The sequence below is a fragment of the Jaculus jaculus genome, chromosome 2 (genome assembly GCF_020740685.1).
Source record: "Jaculus jaculus isolate mJacJac1 chromosome 2, mJacJac1.mat.Y.cur, whole genome shotgun sequence".
Lineage (NCBI taxonomy): Eukaryota > Metazoa > Chordata > Mammalia > Rodentia > Dipodidae > Jaculus > Jaculus jaculus.
The window spans coordinates 118,780,723-118,802,679 of record NC_059103.1 but is presented as its reverse complement, the minus strand read 5'-3'; the positions used below and the strand labels follow the sequence as shown (position 1 = coordinate 118,802,679).

Below are 21,957 nucleotides of genomic sequence, written 5' to 3'. Positions count from 1 at the left end.
CAGAACTCATACAAAGTGTGTCAAGGCATGTGCACACCCTCACTCAAACACACCGACAGACAGACACACATGCACACAAAAAAAGAATTCTTCCATTGCATCAAAGATTAATGATAAGAAACAAAATGAGCTATTTCTCAAAACAGTACATAAACTTAAGAGGCAATATTTGTAGAAATGCAAATAATTTTGCTTGTTTATCAAAATATTAGTGATCTCTTTTAACCAAGATATATTTACATTGAACTCACAAATCAGTGCATAAAATGTGTTCATAGTAAAGCATAAAGCACAAATACTGTCTGGTGGTGGGGAGTATCAGTTAAATCTACAGGTTCCACTTCTGTGTTCTCCATTTCTCTTCAGGTAACCAGAAGGAGATACGTGACCTGCTTATATATACAAAATTAAGAGGCTGTTTTATTTAAACTAAGAAACAGTATCTGCAAAGTGCTCTTGTGATTTTATTTTCACTGCAAGAGACATTAGCTAATGACATTTACACTGAACAGATATGCTCTTCACTGTTACATGTATTTATAGTCAACACAGTACATATGCACAAACATATGTACTGATACTCATTTTTGTATCAGTCTTGAGGTTCTCATAATAATGGTATGTTCATGACATACATTTTCCCTAACAATTGCTCAAGTATGTTTCAACCAAAGCAAGTTACTTCTAGTAATAGGCTAAAATGGTATTTTTAAAGATGGCCTGGATTGAAAAGAAAAGAAAAATGAAATACACTAATGTTAATAACAAAGACTGAACTCTAGTGGATGCTTTGATCAATGTTAATCATGCCATAATTAATCTAAAGAACAATAACAGGGCTGGAAAGATGACTTAGTGGTTAAGGCACTTGACCCAAGTTCAATTACCCAGTACCCAGGTAAGCCAGATGCACGAGGCGGCACATGCATCTAGAGTTTGTTTTCAGTGGCTAGAGGCCCTGGGACACCAATTGTCTGTCTGTCTGTCTGTCTCTCCCTCTTATTTTGCCTCTCTCTCTCTCTTTAATAAATAAATTAACTAAAAGAAGAACAATGATAAACTTCAGATCTAACAGAAATAAAAGCCAATCAGCTGAGAATTTTTAAATGTCTGGGTAATGTTTTTCCTTCTTCATTTTAATATTCAAAAGGAAGTACATGAAATGTGGATATTTTGTGTAGGACAGGACTGACTTAGGCTAAAATAAAAGTTTTTTGAGACCCAGAAATCTATTATAAACTCAAACATATGGCACAAAAATATGTTTGAGCTTAAGAATGCACCCATTTTTTTTTTATTTTTGGTATACTGTTATTGAGTAGTCCAGAACATAAAATTAAATGGATAAAATAAAATAAAAATATCTCAAAAGATCTTTTTGTAAAAATAATGCAGTACAACTCCAGGTATTAAAAACTTTTGGGGGCTGGAGTGATGGCTCAGTGGTAAAAGGAGCTTACTTTCAAAGCTTGATGGCCTGAGTTCAATTCTCCAGTACCCACGTAAATCCACATGCACAAAGTATTGCATGCATCTGGAGTTTGTAGGGGAAGGAGGCCCTGGTGCAACCAGGCAACAATTCATTCATGCGCTCTCTCTCTCTCTCTCAAATAAATAAAAAAGAAAAGCAGTTGAAACATCCAATCATCTCAGTAACAATATCACTTTGTCCCAGAAAACCTACCAGTGGTGACATTGCACAAATGCAGCAGAGAACACCAAGTATAGTCCTGGAAAATCTCCACTTGTTCAGTGTGGAGCTGAAGTAGTGAGGCAGTGCTGCACACTCATGATACCACAGTACAGGGGCAGGGCATTCAGCATGGCCTGTGGAATGTTGGAACCATTGAAGAAGCAGCCATTAAAAAAACAGCTGGGCTGGACAGGCATAGTGACGTACACCTTTAATCCCAGCACTTGGGAGGGAGAGGTAGGAGGATCACTGTGAGTTCAAGGACACCCTGAGACTATATAGTAAATTCCAGGTCAGCCTAGACCAGAGTGAAACCCTACCTCAAAAAAATAAAATAATATAAAACCAAGGGCTGGGAGCTGGCCATGGTGGCACACGCATCTAATCCAAAACTAGGGAGCAACCTTGTGAAATCTGAGCATAGCAGCACACCTTTAATCCCAGCACTGGCAGGTAGAAACAGGGCTAGTTTAGCTAGTCAAATTGATAAGCTCCAGGTTCAGTGAGAGACAATGACTTAAGTTTCCAGACATATGCTGGGAAACAACTGATAGGGACACCCACTGATCACTAAACTCCACGCTCATCCAGGATACACATGTACTCACACACGTACAAAACTGCATGAATGCACATCACATATACATGCAGGCTCACATGAAAGAAAAGAAAACGTGGCCAAAATCAGAAAGTTGTGAGAGTGAGAATTCAGAAGCAAGATTGATGGAGTCATCAGTAAGATAAAACCAGAGGCAATAATTCAGACATTTATTGAGATTACCAGGATTCTCCAGTGCCTTTAAATAAACTTGCATTACCCATGTTCCTGATTTGTCTTCTCTGGTTTTGCTATGAACATGTAAAATTGGAAGACTGACACTGACTCGCGAAATGGCCATCAGTGCTCTCAAAGAATGAAAAGAGATCTGCATGACTGACAAGTCCTCTCCTCATAGCAGAGCTGGCTTAACTGAAAACTCACTATGTATGTGTGCTGTGTATCTTACCACTGACTGATGGGAACTTTACCCCACACTAGCATCTATCCCCTGGCCTTTGTTCTCTTACTACTTCCTGCTCCAAAGCATCTCTTTGAGTCAGCAGCTCTCCATTATCTCTCAGTGGTCATGCAGTTCTTTCATCAGATGAGGGAGCCTGAATTTTATGAATGATAGTAATTGACATGACCATAGAATTTTTATTATCTTACCATGCATGTTCTGGTTCTCCTGTCAGGCTAGTATTTTAATCCATAATGTTGTTATATGTATATAGTGATAATTTTGAGTTTGTGCAACATTTTCAACGAAAGTTAAACAAATTTATGGGAGCTGAGGCAATGGCTTAGTGGTCAAGGTTATAACTTTTTATATCCCAATACAGGGAGTAAGGGCTGCTTCTCTCCCCTCAAAAATATCAGCTTACTTTGGGGTTTAAATTTTTTCACGTTTTAATTTATCTGCAAGAGAAGAGAGTTAATGCTATTTTTGAACATTCTACTGCAGGTATGCAGCCTTTATAAATAAGAAACAACTTGAAGTGAATGCAAGTTTCTAGATTTTCGTCTTACCAGAAGTCTGCAACCATCTGAAAAAAAAAACATACATTTTCAATTCCACACTTACTGAAGTAATAAGTGTTTAAGCTTAAAGGCAAATGCATAGTAGTATGTAGCAGTAAATGGATGTTCTTAGGGTGCTACCAGCCTACTTGCGAAGTAGAAGTGGGCATTTGCTTACTGGGAAGGTTAACTTAACCTCCATTACTGCCTAAGAAACTCCTCGGAGATTTAATTGGTTTGTGGAACAACTCCAAAATTAGTGCTTTCTTCTTTCTTTGCCTTTCTGTTCCTCTCTCTTTTCATATTAAAAAAGAAGGACGCATGGTAATGCATCATTTATAAATTACCTTGTTATTGAAAAAAAAAAAAAGAAAAAGAAAAACACAAAACATTGCTTTGAAAACCACACAAACTCCTGCTGCGGACTCTGTCCTGTTTGATGGGGCCCTTCAAAAGAGTCCAGGCTTCATGGAGGTTGTTTACGTGGAGACTTCGATCTGTACCTGCTGTCCCCTGTCACTCCCTGGAAACTTGGTGGCAGATGTTGCGGCGTTAAGTTGTCTCTGAAGTGGCTTTCTGTCCTGTCTCCCCACCGCAACGGAGTCAGACTGCATTAGATCTCTTCTTTGCGCCTAAGGCGAGTTTGCGAGCACAGCTGTGTCCTCCCCACTCCTACCTTTGGTGTTCCGGCCTCCAGGCAGCGAGCGGAGACCAAAAACGGCTCTGTGGCTCTCACCACCTCCGCGGACAGTCGGGCTGCGGCTGCGGGGGGAGGAGGCCGCAGACAGATGTCGGTGACCACCTGCCAGCATCACCGCCGCCCGCCTAGCTGCTGTAGCATCAGGACCCGGAGGGGCTCCTGCCGCCATCAAAGCCGCCCGGGCGGGCTGGGCGGGCTGGGAAGATGCTTGGCTCTTTGATGCCTCCGCCTGAACTTCAGCTGCCTGATCAAGGACTTCAGCTCAGCGATGAATTCCGCCAGAGAGCACTTGGCTTGGAATTCACCTGGAAGGGACTTGCCTACTCAGTGTGCAGGACTCCAAGTTGAGTTCTGAGGTCTCTGCTTTGTTTACTAGTTTAAACTCTCAAAAGGCAGAATGTGCAGCAAACAATTTATACGTAAATGACAATCACTGCTTTCCAAAGTACAAAACCTGACTAAAAGTGGTGGTGTTACTTGGAACCGTTAGCCACAACCTGAAAACAATTGTGTTTTACTGTCTTTCATGGCAGCATAGTCTTAGTCTCTTCCACCTCCGCTCTCAGCCCCTTCCTTCCTCCTTATCCTTTCCTTTCCTTAATGCTCCCCTCTCTCTCTCCCTCCCCCATCTCTCTCTTAAAGAAAGGATGTGATTTTTCCCTTTAAAATTCAGGTGAGAAAGTACTGCCATTTATTTCTTTTCTGTAAACAAAGGGCATCTACTTTTAAAATGTAGAGTTTCTAAGTCTTCCTACTTTTTATATAATATACTAATTGATTTATATTCACACACTCACACAAATCCTTAATAAAAAGTAAATTCCGATGTAAGTATTATACAGGAGATTGTATATGTACAAAAGCTTGATGAACACAGAAAAAAAATCATTTGTTTAATATAGTTGATTTATAAATGCTGATAAATTTTAAATATCTTTTGAAAAATTGACCTTAATAGCAAATAACATCTGGTGCAATGAATTGTTTGCTACCACACAAAACTGCCGAAAAGAGAACTAGTATACTCTATCTAAGCTTACATTGTTACTCACAAACTCATTAATAGGCAATCACATAATATACTGGGAAATGAAATTGCTAACATAAAAAATAATCAAATGAAAATAAGTATCTTGCTTACATATGAAATGTTTCATGAGTCAGTCTGAGTTAAATATTACTTAGTTCAATCAAGAATTGAAGGCTTGAGAGAAATAATGGGCATTTACTCTGCCCTACACTACAGAGCCCAAAGGTGAAAGATAGTTGTTTAAAGCTACAAAAGAATTCCAAGATAGATTTCTTTCACCTCAATATTTAGATCCTGACATACATAGAAAATATACAAAAATTATGTGATCAATTCATTTTCCTTTTCTACAAGCAAATATAAAAGCAGAAACATATATGGTCAAAGAATGGCCAGAGAAGAAGAGGATAGTACAACTTGTGTCCTTCAGTACCCCTCACTACAACTTTCTGTGCTATGCAACCTGATGAGATATGCCATAGACATAAAAGCTGAGATGCTTTCATCTCTAATCCTCAGGTTATCTAGCAACCATGAATCACTGTTTCTGGGCTGCCTTGGTGATTTTGTTCATGATCCCCTTCTTTTGAGGTATTCCTATTGTCACCTATTGAAATATTGCCCATTTCAAAGACAGGAAACACAATAGTTGTTGGTAAGCTTTTTTTTTTTTTTTTTTTTTTTTTTTGAGGTAGGGTATCACTCTGGTCTAGGCTGACCTGGAATTAACTATGTAGTATCAGGATGGTCTTGAACTGAAGGTGATCCTGCTGCCTCTGCCTGCCTCCAGAGTGCTGTGACACCATGCATGCCTGGATTAGGCAAGCTTTTCTTTAAGGCTAGGCCTCACCAGGTAGACTAGGCTGGCCTCAAATTCTAGATTCTTCTAATTCAGGCTCCCTACTGCAGAGATTACAGGTATGTACCTTCATGTCCTGCACAAGGTCTATACTTCTAAAAAAGCTTTCTTCAACCCTTCCAGGGAGAACTGATTTTATTATGAACTTGAGAATACCCATTTCACATTACAAAATAAGGTTTTTTTTCAAGGTAGGGTCTCGCTTTAGCCCAGGCTGACCTGGAATTCACTATGTAGTCTCAGGGTGGCGTTGAGATCGCAGTGATCCTCCTACCTCTGCCTCCCAAGTGCTGGGATTAAAGGTGTGCGCCACCACACCTGGCTAAGTCTTATATTTTTATATACCTTGTTTCTTAAAAAAATTGTAAATTTCTTAAGGTCAGAGGCTAGTTGAACCAACCCCTTAATAGTACCAGATATCAGCCATTACTTATCTATATTAATAATGTAAAAATTACTGAGTTAAAGGGCTGGAGCAATGGCTCAGTAGTTAAGGTGCTTGCTTGTACAGCCTAATGGCCACGGTTCAATTCCCCATTCCCCACATAAAGCCAGATGCACTAAAAGTAGTGCTTGTGTCTGGAGGTCATCTGCAGTAGCAGGAGGCCCTGACATGCTCTTTCTGTCTGCCTATTTCTGTCTTTCTCAAATAAATAAATAAATAAAATTATTTAAAATTATTGAGTTGAATAAAAAGTAGTATAAATTGTGACTAAAAATAAATGCTATTCAGAGTAGTCAAAAGAACAAATAAAGTACTAGGAATAGAATTGGGATTACGACTCTATCCACAATATATCTCACTGTTAGTTCAATACCTGGGACTTAATAAGATGAAAATTATTGACAGATATACCACACATGACTAAACTGAGGCACAACTTTCCTTACAATAGAACTTCAACTAGGAATCACAATGACCTGATAATACAAGAGCTTGTCTCTAAACCAACTGGTTCTCCCCAGCAATGAGCACAGCAAAGGGTAAGGGACATTCTGCTAGTAAATTCTGGGAATATTTTCTCGAACTATACATCCTAAATGGTTGAATCAGTTATAAGTTGATAGGAGTGAAAATTTAAAATTTGAATCCTTTCATATTTTAAATTGAAGCCATTTCACACAAAATATACATACCTTATCTTGGCATTATGAGATAAATACTGATCCACATGAAGGTAACATTCCCTGAAACTGAGGTACATGAAATGCACTCCTCATCCAAATGAGTGAGGATGACACTGCATGATAAATCCATCTAATATTAAGAACAGTTCTGGTCTCTGAGCCAAACATGCCACTGTTAGATATGAAGAGGTCTTGAACAATTTTTCTTTTATTGATACAGTAGCAAACAGTATAAATTATTAAAGAAATTATAAAACTAGAGCAATTCTAGCTAAACTTCCAAAACAAGTGTTTTAAGTGGACCCTTTGGTGGGGAAATCTGTATACATATTTATGTTTATATATCCACTTATCATTATTACAGGTTTATATAATGCTTTATAACTTTAAGGACAGCTTCACATATTCCAGAAACTAGATTATATCAACCATTTGGAAGCAGGAAACACGATGATACCTGAAGGAAGTGGTTCTGAGGCTTGGCCCTAAGATCTCATTGCAACAAAATGCTAGAAGGAAGACTTCTGATCATACACTGCAGTCTCTTGGTGCTACTGTATTAAAAAATCTCAGGACACATATCTTCAAAGCTAAATGCTGAAGCAGTGAGTGTGCTTGTTAGAGTGTGGGTACATAAATTTTATCACTGCAAAGGGGACTGTGATGAAACTACAGCTCGAAAATATATTTTAACAACTGATAACTAAACACCCTATGAAGAGGAACTTGCACCAAAAATTATCAATTCCTTCCTTAAGTTGATTTGAGATTTATAAAATTATTTTTAATTAATATTGTACTGCTTTCACCCACCAGTGAACACTTTCCCAGTGATACCCATACACAAACCTCATCTCCTTCCTGTGGTCGCATCAAGGACACCCGGTCATACTGCCTTGCAAGCAAAGCCCAAAGTGCATCAAGACGACCCTAAAAGGAAGTGGGATATATGAATTCTCAGGAAATGTATCTTCATTTCCTTCATCAACTAAAGAAACAAAATTTGGGGGTTCTTATGCTAAAAAAGCATGTAGTTGCTATAGCTAAAATAGTTACCTGCTATTTGAGCTACCTTAGATCTCTGTGCAGGACAAGACAGACTATAAAAGCTACACTTTCTCTAGAAGGTTTAAGTTTAATCACAAAACTTTGGACAAATACCTTAATTGGTGTGTACCACTTTGTCTGTGTGGTCTGGTATGAAGGCTTGGGTCGAGGTGGTCTGGGAGTGACAGGTATCTCTTCTTCAGGAATCATCACCACTGCATTTTTGGCTTTTTCTAGCCTTGCGCCTTCTTCAGTGGATCCCTTGTCACCCCAGCGAACCTGTCAAATGAAGGAGAGACACTGCTATCAGGCAGAAAATGTCACAGAGGAAAAAGCTCTGAGGTATCTCATGGTCCCACAATGTGCCATTTAGTTCAAGAAGAGAAGTAGGTATATTGGTACCCATTTCCTTTTATCTGAGATTAAATAGGCTTCTTAGCACTCTGTTATATGTAACATCAAGACCCTAGTGCAAAAAAAAAAAAAAAAAAAACCTTTTTGTAAATATATGAAATCAATTAAATTTGATGCAACCATTTCTCCGTTGTGTCAAACAAGGAGTCACGTTGTGGTTTATATAGAAAAATTATGACAGGGCTGGAGAGATGGCTTAGTGGTTAAGCGTTTGCCTGTGAAGCCTAAGAATCCCAGTTGGACAATCGATTCCCCAGAACCCACGTCAGCCAGATGCATAAGGGGGTGCATGCAACCGGAGTTCATTTGCAGTGGCTGGAGGCCCTAATATGCCCATTCTCTCTCCTGCCTTCTCTGCCTCTTTCTCTCTCTGACTGTTGCTTTCACACAAATTGAAAGGCTGAGCATGGTGGCACAAGCCTTTAATCCCAGCACTTGGGAGGCAGAGGTAAGAGGTTCACCATGAGTTCAAGGCCACCCTAACACTACTTAGTGAATTCCAGGTCAGCCTGAGCTACAGTGAGACCAAGCTCAAAAAACCAAAAAAGAAAAGAAAATAGTAAAAGAAAAAGAAAAGTGATGACAGTTTATAATTATATTCTACAACTAGGTAGATTAGGTAATGATGAATGTTAGCATTTATTACATGATTAGTATGTCTCTATCAAAATCACACAAAATGTAAAGGGATAGTATACTTTTTCTTCCACGTGAAGGAAGTGTGGCACCCACATGTTATGAGATGTGTTTAAAGCTACCACAGCTAGTAACTGTCAGGGCAGGGGCATCTAAACATAAGTAAAATGAAATGGATTAATACATTTCACATTATTTTAAATTTTATAAATTTATGTCATATCAAAACCCTTTCAAATTGTTCATCATGTTTGATTAAGAGAAAAAGTATGACTGAGGGCTATGGAGAGGTTAAAGATGCTTGTTTTCAAAGCCTGCCAGACCAGATTAAATTCCCTAGTATCCACACCAAGCCAGATGCACAAAAGTGAGCATGTTTCTGGAGTTCCTTTGTGGCAGCATGAGGACCTAGCATGCTTGTATACATTCTCATTCATTCATTCATTCATTATCTCTCTCTCTCTCATAAATATATTTTTAAAAATAATAAAATAAATTTAAAAGTATGATTGAAACACACACTTGCCTATGAGAGAAAAATAATTACGTATGAGATTCATTTGTAACATTTTATTTGGCAAAGTAGTCTTTGGTCTTAATTACTACTGTCATCTGAGTATGATTATTTGATAAGTAAATTATTGATTGAAACACTAAAAATTGATACAGACTCTACCTTGAAGAGAAAAATCCAGGAACACCTTAGAATTGCACAAGTTTTAGTTTAGTTTTCACTGAAAGTTTTTAATAATTTATTAATTTTTATTATTAATAACAATTATTATTTGCTTTATTTTTCAATTTAACATAAATGAAGAGCCAAATCTGAACCTAATTCAGGGTAAGAATATGACATTATCCTCAGAAGCATTTTATCCAATCAGGAGCTGAGGGAATTCTAGGTCATTAACTGAAGACAGAGGTAAGACATGCCAAGTACTAAGAAGAAACTGAAAGACCTGTCCACATACTGCAAGATGCCACAGTTAAGTGACTGCTATGAAGGAGCAACTGAAAGCCTTTAAGTATTTTAATGACTTGAACTGATGGGTAGGGATATACCTGATTGCTTTTTAAGGAAAGAATTATTCATGGCTGTTTGATAAAGCCACTTATATGTTTTTACCTTTTCTTTACTACAATTATAGAAGGGCTTTCAATTTCAAGTAGACCCTGTTGAGTCATTAAAATGTATCTGTGTCTTTCAGTGTGATCAACGGTACTAGAATGTTCTTTATGAGGTTGTTAAAATTGTTTGAATCACCATTAAACCTTTAGAGCTACATAGCTGGCTCTCTTTTCAGAGATGTGACCTTCTTTTTCAAATCAGAATCTTCACCTAGATAAACTAATACTTGTAAAACCTTTCAACATAACAAAATCAAATAAAGCAACTCTAAAGCCAGGGCACATCCACATTGCAGTTATAAATTCTCAATTTCAGGAAATAAGAGAGAGGGAGGGAGGTAGAGGGAGAGAGAGATAGAGAGGGGGAGAGAGATGGTTATGTAAACATGTGAATGTCAGAATTAAGAAAAATAATTCCTACTAGTGAGGTAAGTAGGTAAAACTTAGATGCATTCACAAGTGTTCTGACCCAATGTGGCATATCCAGAGTCTCACTGGCTATACATGTGACTCATAGTCACTAAGGACTAAATGAATTTCTTTGGTAGCTCTCATCAGCTTTGTTTCATGAAGGAACTGCCCTTCCATTATGATCAACTGTCACCACCACCAACATGATTCACTCTGTTACTTCCCCTCAAAGGCTCAAACTAGGAGAGACCTTGCAGAGGTTCCCTGTAAGTACTGACAGCAATTGAGCATATGTACACCACTGTACATGTGTATATTTTTCAATGTTTTAGTTGGGTCACAATGAATTAGCTTAAAATAACAAAAGAATAGCAAGAATAGATAGCTAAAAGGAGTCAGAAAAATCAATGTATGCTGTTTTCTTTTAAATATGGAAAACGTAGAGTAAAGGCAGTAAGACTCTTTATATCCACTTGGCCTTCCTTGGAAATAACGAGATTCCATAGTTTGCAGGGCATACTTGGATGACTGAGAAGTTATATCATACAGAAGTACTTTCAGAATCAAATAACAAGAACAAAAACAGTTTCACAAAGAATTGGCAGGAAAAATGAATGTGGAGTTCTTAAGTATTGTAGGCTAGTAGTGCTAACAGCTGTTATTAACATTAGCTGAGTTCCAGATTTCTGGAGATCACCATTGCCATAGAGCTTCAATAAATAGTTAAAGAAGATAAAAATCTAGATAAATTATCAATCCTGCTTAATGTAATCTCAGTTATGAATATTTGCTTTATAGTTCAGATGTTCTTAGGATTTGTTCCTTTACTTTCCCCAGTTTCAGCTCATTTTTGCACAGGGAAGTACTTGGCAGGTCTGGATAGGTGAACTTTAAAACAAATTGTATTTGGCTGTCCTCTCCACATTTAAATTTGTGTTGCATAAAGTTTAAGAGTATACCTTCACAACTCAGAGATTTTCTTACTCTTTTTGTACATTGTATTTCTCCTTGTTGTATCTGTGTTTGCATTCAGTTTTGTGTGTGTGTGTGTGTGTGTGTGTGTTTTTTAATTCACTGCCATTCTCTTTTCTGTTCCTTTAATTGAATATTCTTGAAGCAGTGTGACCAAAGTTATCCAAGATTAAAATATATCTGGGCTTATTAAAGGAGGTTTGAATCTTTCATAGACTTTCTTCACATGGAAAGGAAGGTAAGTGGTAAAATTCCACATACTGAAAGTCAAGAACTCTTGAAACTTAATTACAACCTAATTAGAAATATGCACGTGCTCTTGGCTCTTGAGCATACAACTATTGCTGTCCTTTTGTTTGGAATGCTCCTAAGGACTCCTATATTCAATTAAGGCTTGAATATCAGCTTGGCTCTATAGAAAGGTGGCAGGTCCTTTAAGAGATGAGACCTATGGACAGGTCTTAGACCACTGGAAGTGTGTTCACCAAGGAGAGTATAGCTTGATGGTCTCCTTTCCTTTTTGCTTTCTGGCTACTCTTGGACTGCTGATATTTCCCACTACCCACATGTGAACACATGCAGCACCTTCTCCTCAAGACCAGCGTTAGAGCTTTCTTCCATGACTTACTAGCAATAAAGTGTTTCCCTCAGAGGAAACACTACTATTTCAGTAGTGAAGGGGCAAGCTCTGGAGAAAAGGTACATTATTTTAAGATCAAATGTGGTCGAGATAGTCAGAATCACTGTCAGGTGACTTGCACAAACACTTTGGTAACTCTCAAAAGGGAAACTCACTGTGAGAATATGAATTTTACTGAAATGCATAAAAATGTGGGGTTGGTAATTAGCTTATGAGTCTTTGCTGGCAGTAATGGACAGAGTAGGAAAGACAACAGGAAACATGTACAATGATGGCAAAATACATCAGAACACCTTTCGAAGAAGTATAAAAAAGACAACCAAAAGAAAAAGACACTTACTTAACCCCGTCAATGGATCGATTGCAAAATTCCTTGAATTGCTCCTTGGGACAGGGTGCTAATCTGTCTACATTAATGCTAGCTTCTCCATGCTAGCAATGCCAGTCGTTATCACTTTGACATGATTTTTTTTTCTAATTTTAAGACATACTGTTCAAGTTCAATTTTAATATACAATTTGGGCTAGTCCGAGAGTTCAATGCAGAAAATGGCACTAATATAAACTACGACAGTTCATAATGAGGCAGTTTGGGGGTGACAGACACAAAAGTAAATGGCTTTTTCTTGGCTAAACATGGGAATTGTCCTTGGGCCTGTAGGGGAAATTTTAGGTCATTTCACTTTGCTCCATGTCAGAAATATCAAAAGCCTGGCATTTTCTTATCTTGCCTCCTGAGGTAGTCCTTCTAACCCTTTCTGAGAAGGCACTTCCTGGAAATACCTACCCAAGAACCAGGGCTCTATCACTCTTAAAGACACTCCAAATTACCGAATCAGCAAGTGATGGCTGAAGGATCATGAAAGTTTAACTGTGCTTCTTCTGTATGCATGATGAAGTCACAGACAAGCTGTTTGAATATTTGAACTTTTTATATTCTCCTCAACTAGTACCTAACTATTCGATCTACTGAACAAAAAGCATTGTTGCAACTAAATGACTGGATTCTTCAAAGTTGTTGCTCCATGAAGTAATTTTTTCCAAAATAGTGAGAAAAACCCTAACTGTTTTTACCCTTTAGAATTCAGAAATCTTATCAATGTAATCCTTTGACTAATGACTGCAGTTGTTTTTGAATAGTTTTGAGATGACTGGCATGATGTCACAGAAGAGAAATGTACCCAGAAAAGGCATAGGAAAATGGGTAAAAAGTGAAAATGGATAATGCTAAACCACAATTTTCATTGCCCTATAAACCTAAAAATGCATATGTCAGATCTGAAGTTTCTATTTTTTTAAGATACCCACCTCCATTCTTTTAATTCCTCCAACCCCACGACCACCATAATAGGAAGCATCCACAGTTGGCCATTTCTTGTTGGGCATAGGGTCTTCTTCCTCCTGTGATAATGTTTCAAAAAGGGCTTAATTGCTTTGTTAAAATATTGTTCAGACAATAGGTCTCCTTTAAATGCTTCTAATAATTCTATTGCTATTGAAAATGTAAAATCACATGAAAGGATAGAGAAGTATATTTAAGATCACATATATAAATTTCAAGTGGACTTGTTCAGAGTATGAAGATTCCTTCCTTTTGTCAAATATCTCCCTATATCATGCATTGGTTATCAGAAGCTGCTTTTCTTTTTTAACACTTATCATAATTTGTTCATGAAACTTAAATTCATCAAACTTAAACAAAGCATTAAAGTTAGGACAGCATTCCAGCTCAAATTTAGAATGAAAAGGACATTTCATAAGCTTTGAAAATATACAATATTAATGTATTTCTTGTTTACATTGCTATTTTTTTGAGGTATGGTCTCACTCTTTGCCAGGCTGACCTGGAATTCACCATTTAGTCTCAGATTGGCCTTGAATGAACAGAGATTATCCTATCTCTGACTCCCAAGTGCTGGGATTAAAGGCATGCACCACCATGCCCAGCTCAGCTAATATGATTTTGGCTAATAGAGTCATATAAAACAATTATCATTGTAAAGAAAGTAACAGTATCTTTAAACTCCCATGTTGGACATTTCAACCTTTCATAGACAAAACAAGCGACAAAGTACTATTAACACATGGCTAGGAAAATATGTTAAATATCTGTGTCATACTGAGCCTGTGGTCATTCTGAATCTATCAGTGAAAGACCCACTCTTATGGCCCATAAAAGATAAGCAACAACTGATTTTCATAAAGTGAAAAGAAAATATAGATGGAACGGATATAATTTGGGAATGCCATCTACAGGGAGTCTGGGAGACCATATAAATTTTCTAAATACTCACTTCCTTTGGTGCAGGTGGAGGTGGTGGTGGAGGATCCTTGATAACCTGTTCCAAAAAAATTAACAAACGAAATAAGGCTTAAAAGGCTTATAAATCAAGAACAAGAGTATGGATATTAAAATACCACTATTCAGACTAGCAAAACACTGTGATAACTCCAAAGATGTCCCTCAATGGACCTTGACCTATGACATTGTTTCTTTAATGTTTAAAACAATACTGATTCTTAAAATGAGTTACCACTTCTGCCTCATTGACTTAGCATTATTATTTCACATTGTACAATCATCGTGACTATGTTTTCAAAAGACATTTTAAAAGACTGATTATTTGAGGCATATACAAATAATTATAGAGGAAATGGTATGACCTGACATTTTCATCACAATACTTTGGATGAAAGGGTAGGAGACAAATACAACCAGACTGACTAAGAATTGGGTATCTGTGAAGCCGAGTGGGGAGAATATGAGGATTAAAGCTTATTAATCTGTGTTTGGAAATATTTCAAGTTTTCCTTAATGAAAAGATTTCAAATTTTAATGTCATTGATAATATTTGGAGAACTGGCTTGAAATAATATGGTAGTCAAAGAAAATTAATTCAAGGTTATCAGGCTATACATTTGTGTTCTTAAGAAGGAAGTACTACATGTGCCTAGAGACGTAATCAGAAGTTAAAAGGTGCTTGCTTGCAAAGCCTGTTGGCCGGGGATCAGTTTCCTCAGACCCAATAAGACTTGATGCAAAATGGTGCATGCATCTGTCATCTTAATGTGCCTAAAACAATGGGAGGGAAAGCCAGGAGATACTAAAAGTCTTGGGCCAGCTAGTCTGATGTTCCATGTAGTCTGACAGCTCAATTCCTATGACAAGAGACCCCATTTTAAAGATGGTCAAGTATATAAACCTCAAAGTCGTCCTCCAACCTCCACACTCATGCTGTGCCATGGACACAAACACCCAGAGACACATGCACAATTTTTCTTCCCAATTCAAAACTCTAAGATTTGAGAGCTAAGAAAATTACTGCATTTCTATTGAGATTATTAGTTAAGAGATAAGTAAACCATTTCTTATCAAATGGTTCTGCATTATCTGGTCATTTTGTTAAACTTTAGTACATAATCATTTAGCAAATATCTTAACTGCTGTTTCCACAATTGATAATAGGAATTTAAAGTGTAGCTTGGCTATTATAACAAATGGTGTTCAAACAAAGTGGTTGGATACTCATCATTCCTCAGCTCTTCTCAGCATTTTAACTAATAATAATGATGGAATAGAGTAATGGTTTATAATTACAATATATTTTGGCATTAATGGTTACATACTATACTTACAGTTAAGCATCTAGATATTTTGTCTCGAGGCCATACCTCATTCTGACCTTTGTCGCCAGGCCGATAGTTTCATAACCAAAGCTTAATCATTATTTTCCTAGTCAGAATGGGTTAGACAATCTAATGCCCACAATTCAAATCAAGGAATTGCTCAGTTTTGTTCAAGAGCGTTGGAACTGTACATCCATTCTTACTTGTTCAACTGTTGTGTGAAGGTCTCTCACTATAGAATGATTAAGGTACTTCTTCCCATTCCACCAAGTCTGAACATAATAAATTTGAGATCATTTTCATTTCTTTGTGAGGGTTTCAAATTTATTGTGATTATTACCTGTACATCTTACACAGATATATAAAATTCTGACAATACAAACAGTGTCTCCTCCTGAAGATTACTATACACTCCCCTCAATAATTCTCCTTTTTTTATGTTGTACTTATCATCTACCTCAGCACTGAAATGAGAAAGTTAAGTTTTAATTTATTATCTTTCTGTAGCCACTTCTGTCAAAGTTGCAACGGGATAATAAGAGATATCATTGTATACTTTTCCTTTATAGGAAGCCTGCATTTAGCATAAACTATAAGCTGGAAAACAAATGTCTTTTGGAGCACATATATGTGATCCAGTTCTTCTATTCTCATTGTCTAAATATCATAGTATATTGTATCACTCCTTATACAGTTCAGCCCCAAGGACCTATCAGAACAGACAGATCAGCCTCTACTTACCTTCAAAGAGAGTGACCATTTTATTTATCTATCCCAGACTAGCCTACCAATTTTCCACTGTTTTAACTTCTAGATAATAACAATGTAGGTTCAAAGGCATAGTTGAAGCAATCATGCTGCATTAGCTTAGATCTATATATTAAATTTGTGATTTTCAAATTATCCCCCAAAGCATATATTACTAAGAGAAATAAGCATTTTTACTCCTTTATAAATACCAAAAGTGCCCAATGAAGTGCTTAGCAGAGAGCAGATGCTGAAAGTATGAGTTAAAGTAGAGCTGAAGGTACTGAGAATGTTCACAAAGGGTGAAAGTCACTCTCCAAATTTATAAATAAAATATTGAGTACAAGTATGCTAATAACACAGATATATGAAAATAGTCTCTCATTTATTCCAAAGAAAATAGGCACCAAATTTTTCTGTCAACCAATAAATCCAGGGAACTAAGAAACTTAATGGCACCTGGGAAAGCATAAGATCATCCCAATTTTCTTCATCCAGGACATAAGCTGTTTTTCAGCTTTAAAAGCTAATAAAATAATAACAAAGTTCCACTGCATGAATTTGATTTAGGTTTAGGAATTCTCTTCCCATCATCTACTGTGTGCAGATGACCCCAAACTGTAATTGGGATCAGAATGTAAGTTCTAGTACAGGATCCTCTTTAGGAATCCTCTTCCCTTCAATGAATGGGCACCAATGATTCACCACTAAGCCTGGGATTCAGGCAGAGTTCTAGCACAAAGATTCCTTTTAGTCATCATTGTCCCTTCACCACATGGGCACCAGTTATCCACTACTGGGTAGTCCTAGCATGTGAGTTACAGTTCTGGGTTGTAACTCACTCCTTCGCTGCAGGAGTACCTACAGTTTGCCATTGAGCTGAATGAAAACAAAGTATAATCAAATGGAGGCCATTTCACCTACACCATCCCCAAAGCAGTACCTAGTACCTCCAGGACTAAAGTCTACGTACTACAAAGCAGAGAAAAGACATGTGAATACAAGGAAATACAAATAACCAATGCTAGAATAGTTACTAAGCAAATTAAAATAAAGAAAACTCCAAACTCTACAAAATAATCAACATGATATGGATTAAATCACACTTTTTAGAATAATTCTGAATATGAATGGTCTGAATTCCCCAGTCAAAAGCCACAGATTAACTGTCTTCAAAAATTTACCTCATTATCAAAGAAAGACACTATCTTAGCATGAAAGAATGGAAAAATGATATTCCATGCAAATGGAAACATCACTACAATACTGGGCAACTTCAACAGCCCACTATCAACAATACATAGTTAATCTAGACAGAAAATAAACAATTAAGTTAGATGAAACCATAGACCAAGTGGACCAAATATTACATCCAACTACCACAGGATGCGCTTTCTCAGTAGCCCATAAACTTACTCTAAAAAAGGCCACATATTAGGACACAAAGCAAGACTCAAAAAAATTATGAAAACTGAATTATCTACTTTGATTTTATCCAAGCAAAATTCAATAAAGCTAGAATAAGCAACAAGAATAAAATAACGAAAACCCACAAACTCTTGGAGATTAAACAACACACTGCTGAATAATGGACTGATCATTGAATAAACCAGAAGGAAATGAAGAAGCTCCTGTAACTGAATGAATGTGAAAACAAAACATCAAAACCTATAAGACCCGAAGAAAGCAATCCTAAGAGGGAATTTTATAGCTCTAAATATGTGCATTACAAAAGCAGATAGATCTTAAATAAGTATCTTTATTCACCCAAATGCCTCATATAAACGAGACCAATCCAAACCCAACAGTACCAACTGGAAAATATTACAAAGATCAGGACAGAAATCAATGAAATAGAAGTGGGGGGGGAAAAAGAATCAATGAAACAAAGAGTTGGTTCTTTAAAAAGATAAAGTTGAACAAACCCTTAGATAAAGTAACCCAATGAAAGAGAAAGAAGTCCATGATTACTAACATTAGAGACTTAAAAAGAAAGAGAGAGAGAGAGAGAGAGAGAGAGAGATTCCAACAGACACCAGAGAAACTGCCAAAAGGAATATCCTTCAAAATTCTGTTTTCCACCAAACTGAAAATTATAAAAGAAATGGATAAATTTCTCAATGTATATTACCTTCCAATGTTAAACCAATATGACATAAATAATATAAAGAAATATATAACAAGCAATGAGATTTAGCAGTACTTAAAAATCTTCCTATCAAAAAAAAAAAAAAAAGAATCCATAGGCCAAGTTATGTTCACTGCAGAATTCTACCAGACCTTTAAATGATTTCACAAAGTAGAAAATGAAGGAATTATCCTTCTTTCTATGCAGAGCATATTACACTATAGCAAAACCAGTAGAGAAACTCACACTTTCTCTCTTTCTCCTATAGACCAATACCTGTGATGAACATTGAACATAGAGGCAAAATTCTCAAAGAAATATTTGTATCAATGTAGAGTCTTCATAAAGTACTAAAAATACATCTTCATATGACCCAGTTATATGACTTGTAGATATATACCCTAAGGACTCTACACATTAGGTAATATATGTATATTGCTGCTCTATTTACAATAGCTAGGAAATGGCATCAACCAAATGCCCATCAACTGATGAGTGGAGAGTGATGATGTGGTACTTAAACACAATGGAGTTTTACTCAGCTGTAAGAAAAAAAAAAAAAGAAACTGAAATTCAAAGATGAGTCTTGAAAATTATACTAAATGAGGTAACCCAGGCTCAGAAAGACAAATATTCTCTGTCATATGTGGGACTTAAGCCTCAAATATTTAGATTTGAATATAAGGTGGAATTAGAAACACCAGAGAAGCGAGAGCCATGAGTAGGGAGGGACAAAGGGGAGGGAATAGTAGACATGCAAGTAGAGAAGCAGAATACTAGGGGTGGAAAGACGAAAGGAGCATTAACGGAAAGGGATGGAAAGAAGGAAAGGGACAGGAGAGGGTTTATCAAAACCTAAGAAGTTATCAAAAAGTCGTGGTATAACCTACTTCTTTGTTAGTTGGTTAAATAATATAATATAGGGATGAAGAGATGGCATAGCAGTTAAGCACTTGCCTGTGAAGCCTAAGGACCCTGGTTCTAGGCTCAATTCCCCAGGACCCATGTAAGCCAGATGCACAACATGGCACATGCATCTGGAGTTTGTTTGCAGTGGCTGAAAGCCGTGGTGTGCTCGCTCTTTCTCTCTCTCTTTCTCTCTCTCTCATTTGCTATGCATCTTGCCCTCTTTCAAATAAATCCATAAAAATTTAAAATTTATAATTAAGATTGAAAGACAGAGAGATAGAGGGAATAAAAGATTGGACAAAGTCTTCATATGGAGTTAGACAATACTGTCATTTGCCCCACAAGCCAATAATGTTGAAAGTTTACATCAAAAACTCAGAGTCCTACTTTTCAGTAAAATTAAGTAGAGAAAGAAAGCTTACTTTTTTCCAAATACATTAAAAATAACAGTCACAAGACTCCCATTCTTATATTAAATAGTACAAGAGCACATTCATTTAGAGAAGGATGTATTCATATGCACCATATTTTATGAGAATTTGCAGATTTTAAAAGGCATAATATTGCCTAGTTGCCAGGATTTTTTTCCACTTCCCAGCCTTCAGCTCTGTACTGAAAATTCTGGAAAACACTTTCACCACGTTATGAACCATATGCAGAGTTTGATTCTTCTCCAATTTTTTTCATTTGTTATTATCATCATCAGGGAGGATTACATCTCATCTACTTAGCTGTTAGAATGAAGATTTCTGTTTGGAGGAAAGCCGATTTCTTTAAAAAAAAAAAAAAAGTTAGCTGCTTCAGGCAACAGTCCTTTTGATCTGCTCATTAACACTTTTCAAATGTTCGAGTGATGTGGGCATTCTTTGCACTAGAAAATGTCAGCACGGGAGCCTGCAGCCAGCTTGATGCAATCATATGTTCCGATATTCAGAAAAGAGTGAAAAGAACTGTCAACATTGAACGGCTTTGGATTTTTAAAAAAGATACTGTATAATGACTGTACATCAAGTAGTAATTCAGAAGTGATTCTGGCTAACTGCCTACAAGCACACAGACAATAGAAAAAAGCATCCTTAATGTTGACAAGAATTTGTTTAAAATATACCTGTGTCTTCATTTTATTTTTCCTTTTCTGTTTAATATACATCATGGAGCTAAGTCAGTGGCTTTCCTTTGAAGGACATAAACACTATGTTTTATTTTACTATTACTTGGGAAGTTCTGTTTTGAATTTCATAAAGTTGGATGTTTTCAACATTCAGACTAAAATTATGGTCCTGGTTGTCTCATTCTTTTTCTTTCCTCCTTAGCAAATTCATTGATGTTCAAAGAATAATACTTTGAACTAAAATAATAGCCAGAACTCTAGAATATAAATACAATTTGCAAGGCCAAATAGGACCTTGGGAAAGCAGTTGAACAAATATTTTACCAGCAGTTAAGGTGCTTCTGTCAAAACAAATAAACTAAGACCAAAATGAATTTGATACTATTTCATAAATGATACTCTGTTGGAAAATATTACCATGGAAGCAATACATCTTAACATCACACTGTACTTCATGAGGCAACCAAACATAAATCACTTCAATTAATGGTTCCAGGAAGGCATATAAAATTTAAATTGCTTCTGTTTTATTGTTCATTCCCCCCAAAATCAAGCTGCATCAAAAGTAACTCAATAAAAACACAAGAAGCCCTCTTCAATGATAAAAAAAAAGCTCCATATAGAAGCATCATTACTAGTTAAAAGAGCAGCACAGCTGTTACTGGCTAAGAAATTTATTCTATACACCTCCATGAAATATATCCCCATCATGATGCTCAACTTGAGCTTACCTTCTTAAGTAGCTAACTTTTAAAATCTTGTCTTGATCAAGGCTCACAGTCTTTCTGTAATGTTCTAAGTACACTAGAGAAATATTAACTTAAAATTTTCCTTAAAGGCTGAAAAAGTCTGGCCAAGGATGCTGGAGCAATGTGAACATTTATCATTTCCAGCACATTCCACTATTTATTTGCAGCTGTATAAAAGATTCACAGACAACACTCCAGAAAGCCTTTGTTTGCCACCTCATTAGCCTTACATCTGTATTGCAGAGTGTGTATGGATTTCACAAATGAGACCAATATATGGCTGTCAAGTTTGCTATCCTGTTTAGTGAAACAAGTCTGCAATAAATTCAACATATCATCTATACTAAACAGTAAAATAAGCCTTTACCTTTTCTGGTATCTCATTCACCATTCAATACATAATAAGATTTGGTTTAACCCGTTGTCATGCCTCCCGCGCTCTTATAATCCAAGGAAAAAGAAAGGGTG

General features: G+C 36.7%; 1 protein-coding gene across 1 annotated transcript in view; it reads right to left on the bottom strand.

The window, feature by feature from the left end:
• The window catches only part of Antxr2 (ANTXR cell adhesion molecule 2), a 148,659-nt gene that overhangs the window by 49,586 nt on the left and 77,116 nt on the right, over nt 1-21,957 (bottom strand). The window contains exons 13-16 of the mRNA XM_045142695.1: nt 14,513-14,557; nt 13,527-13,619; nt 8,133-8,297; nt 7,821-7,901 (exon numbers count right to left, since the gene is read on the bottom strand). Coding sequence (XP_044998630.1) covers nt 7,821-7,901; nt 8,133-8,297; nt 13,527-13,619; nt 14,513-14,557 — 384 coding nt within the window. The remainder of the gene's footprint in view (nt 1-7,820; nt 7,902-8,132; nt 8,298-13,526; nt 13,620-14,512; nt 14,558-21,957) is intronic.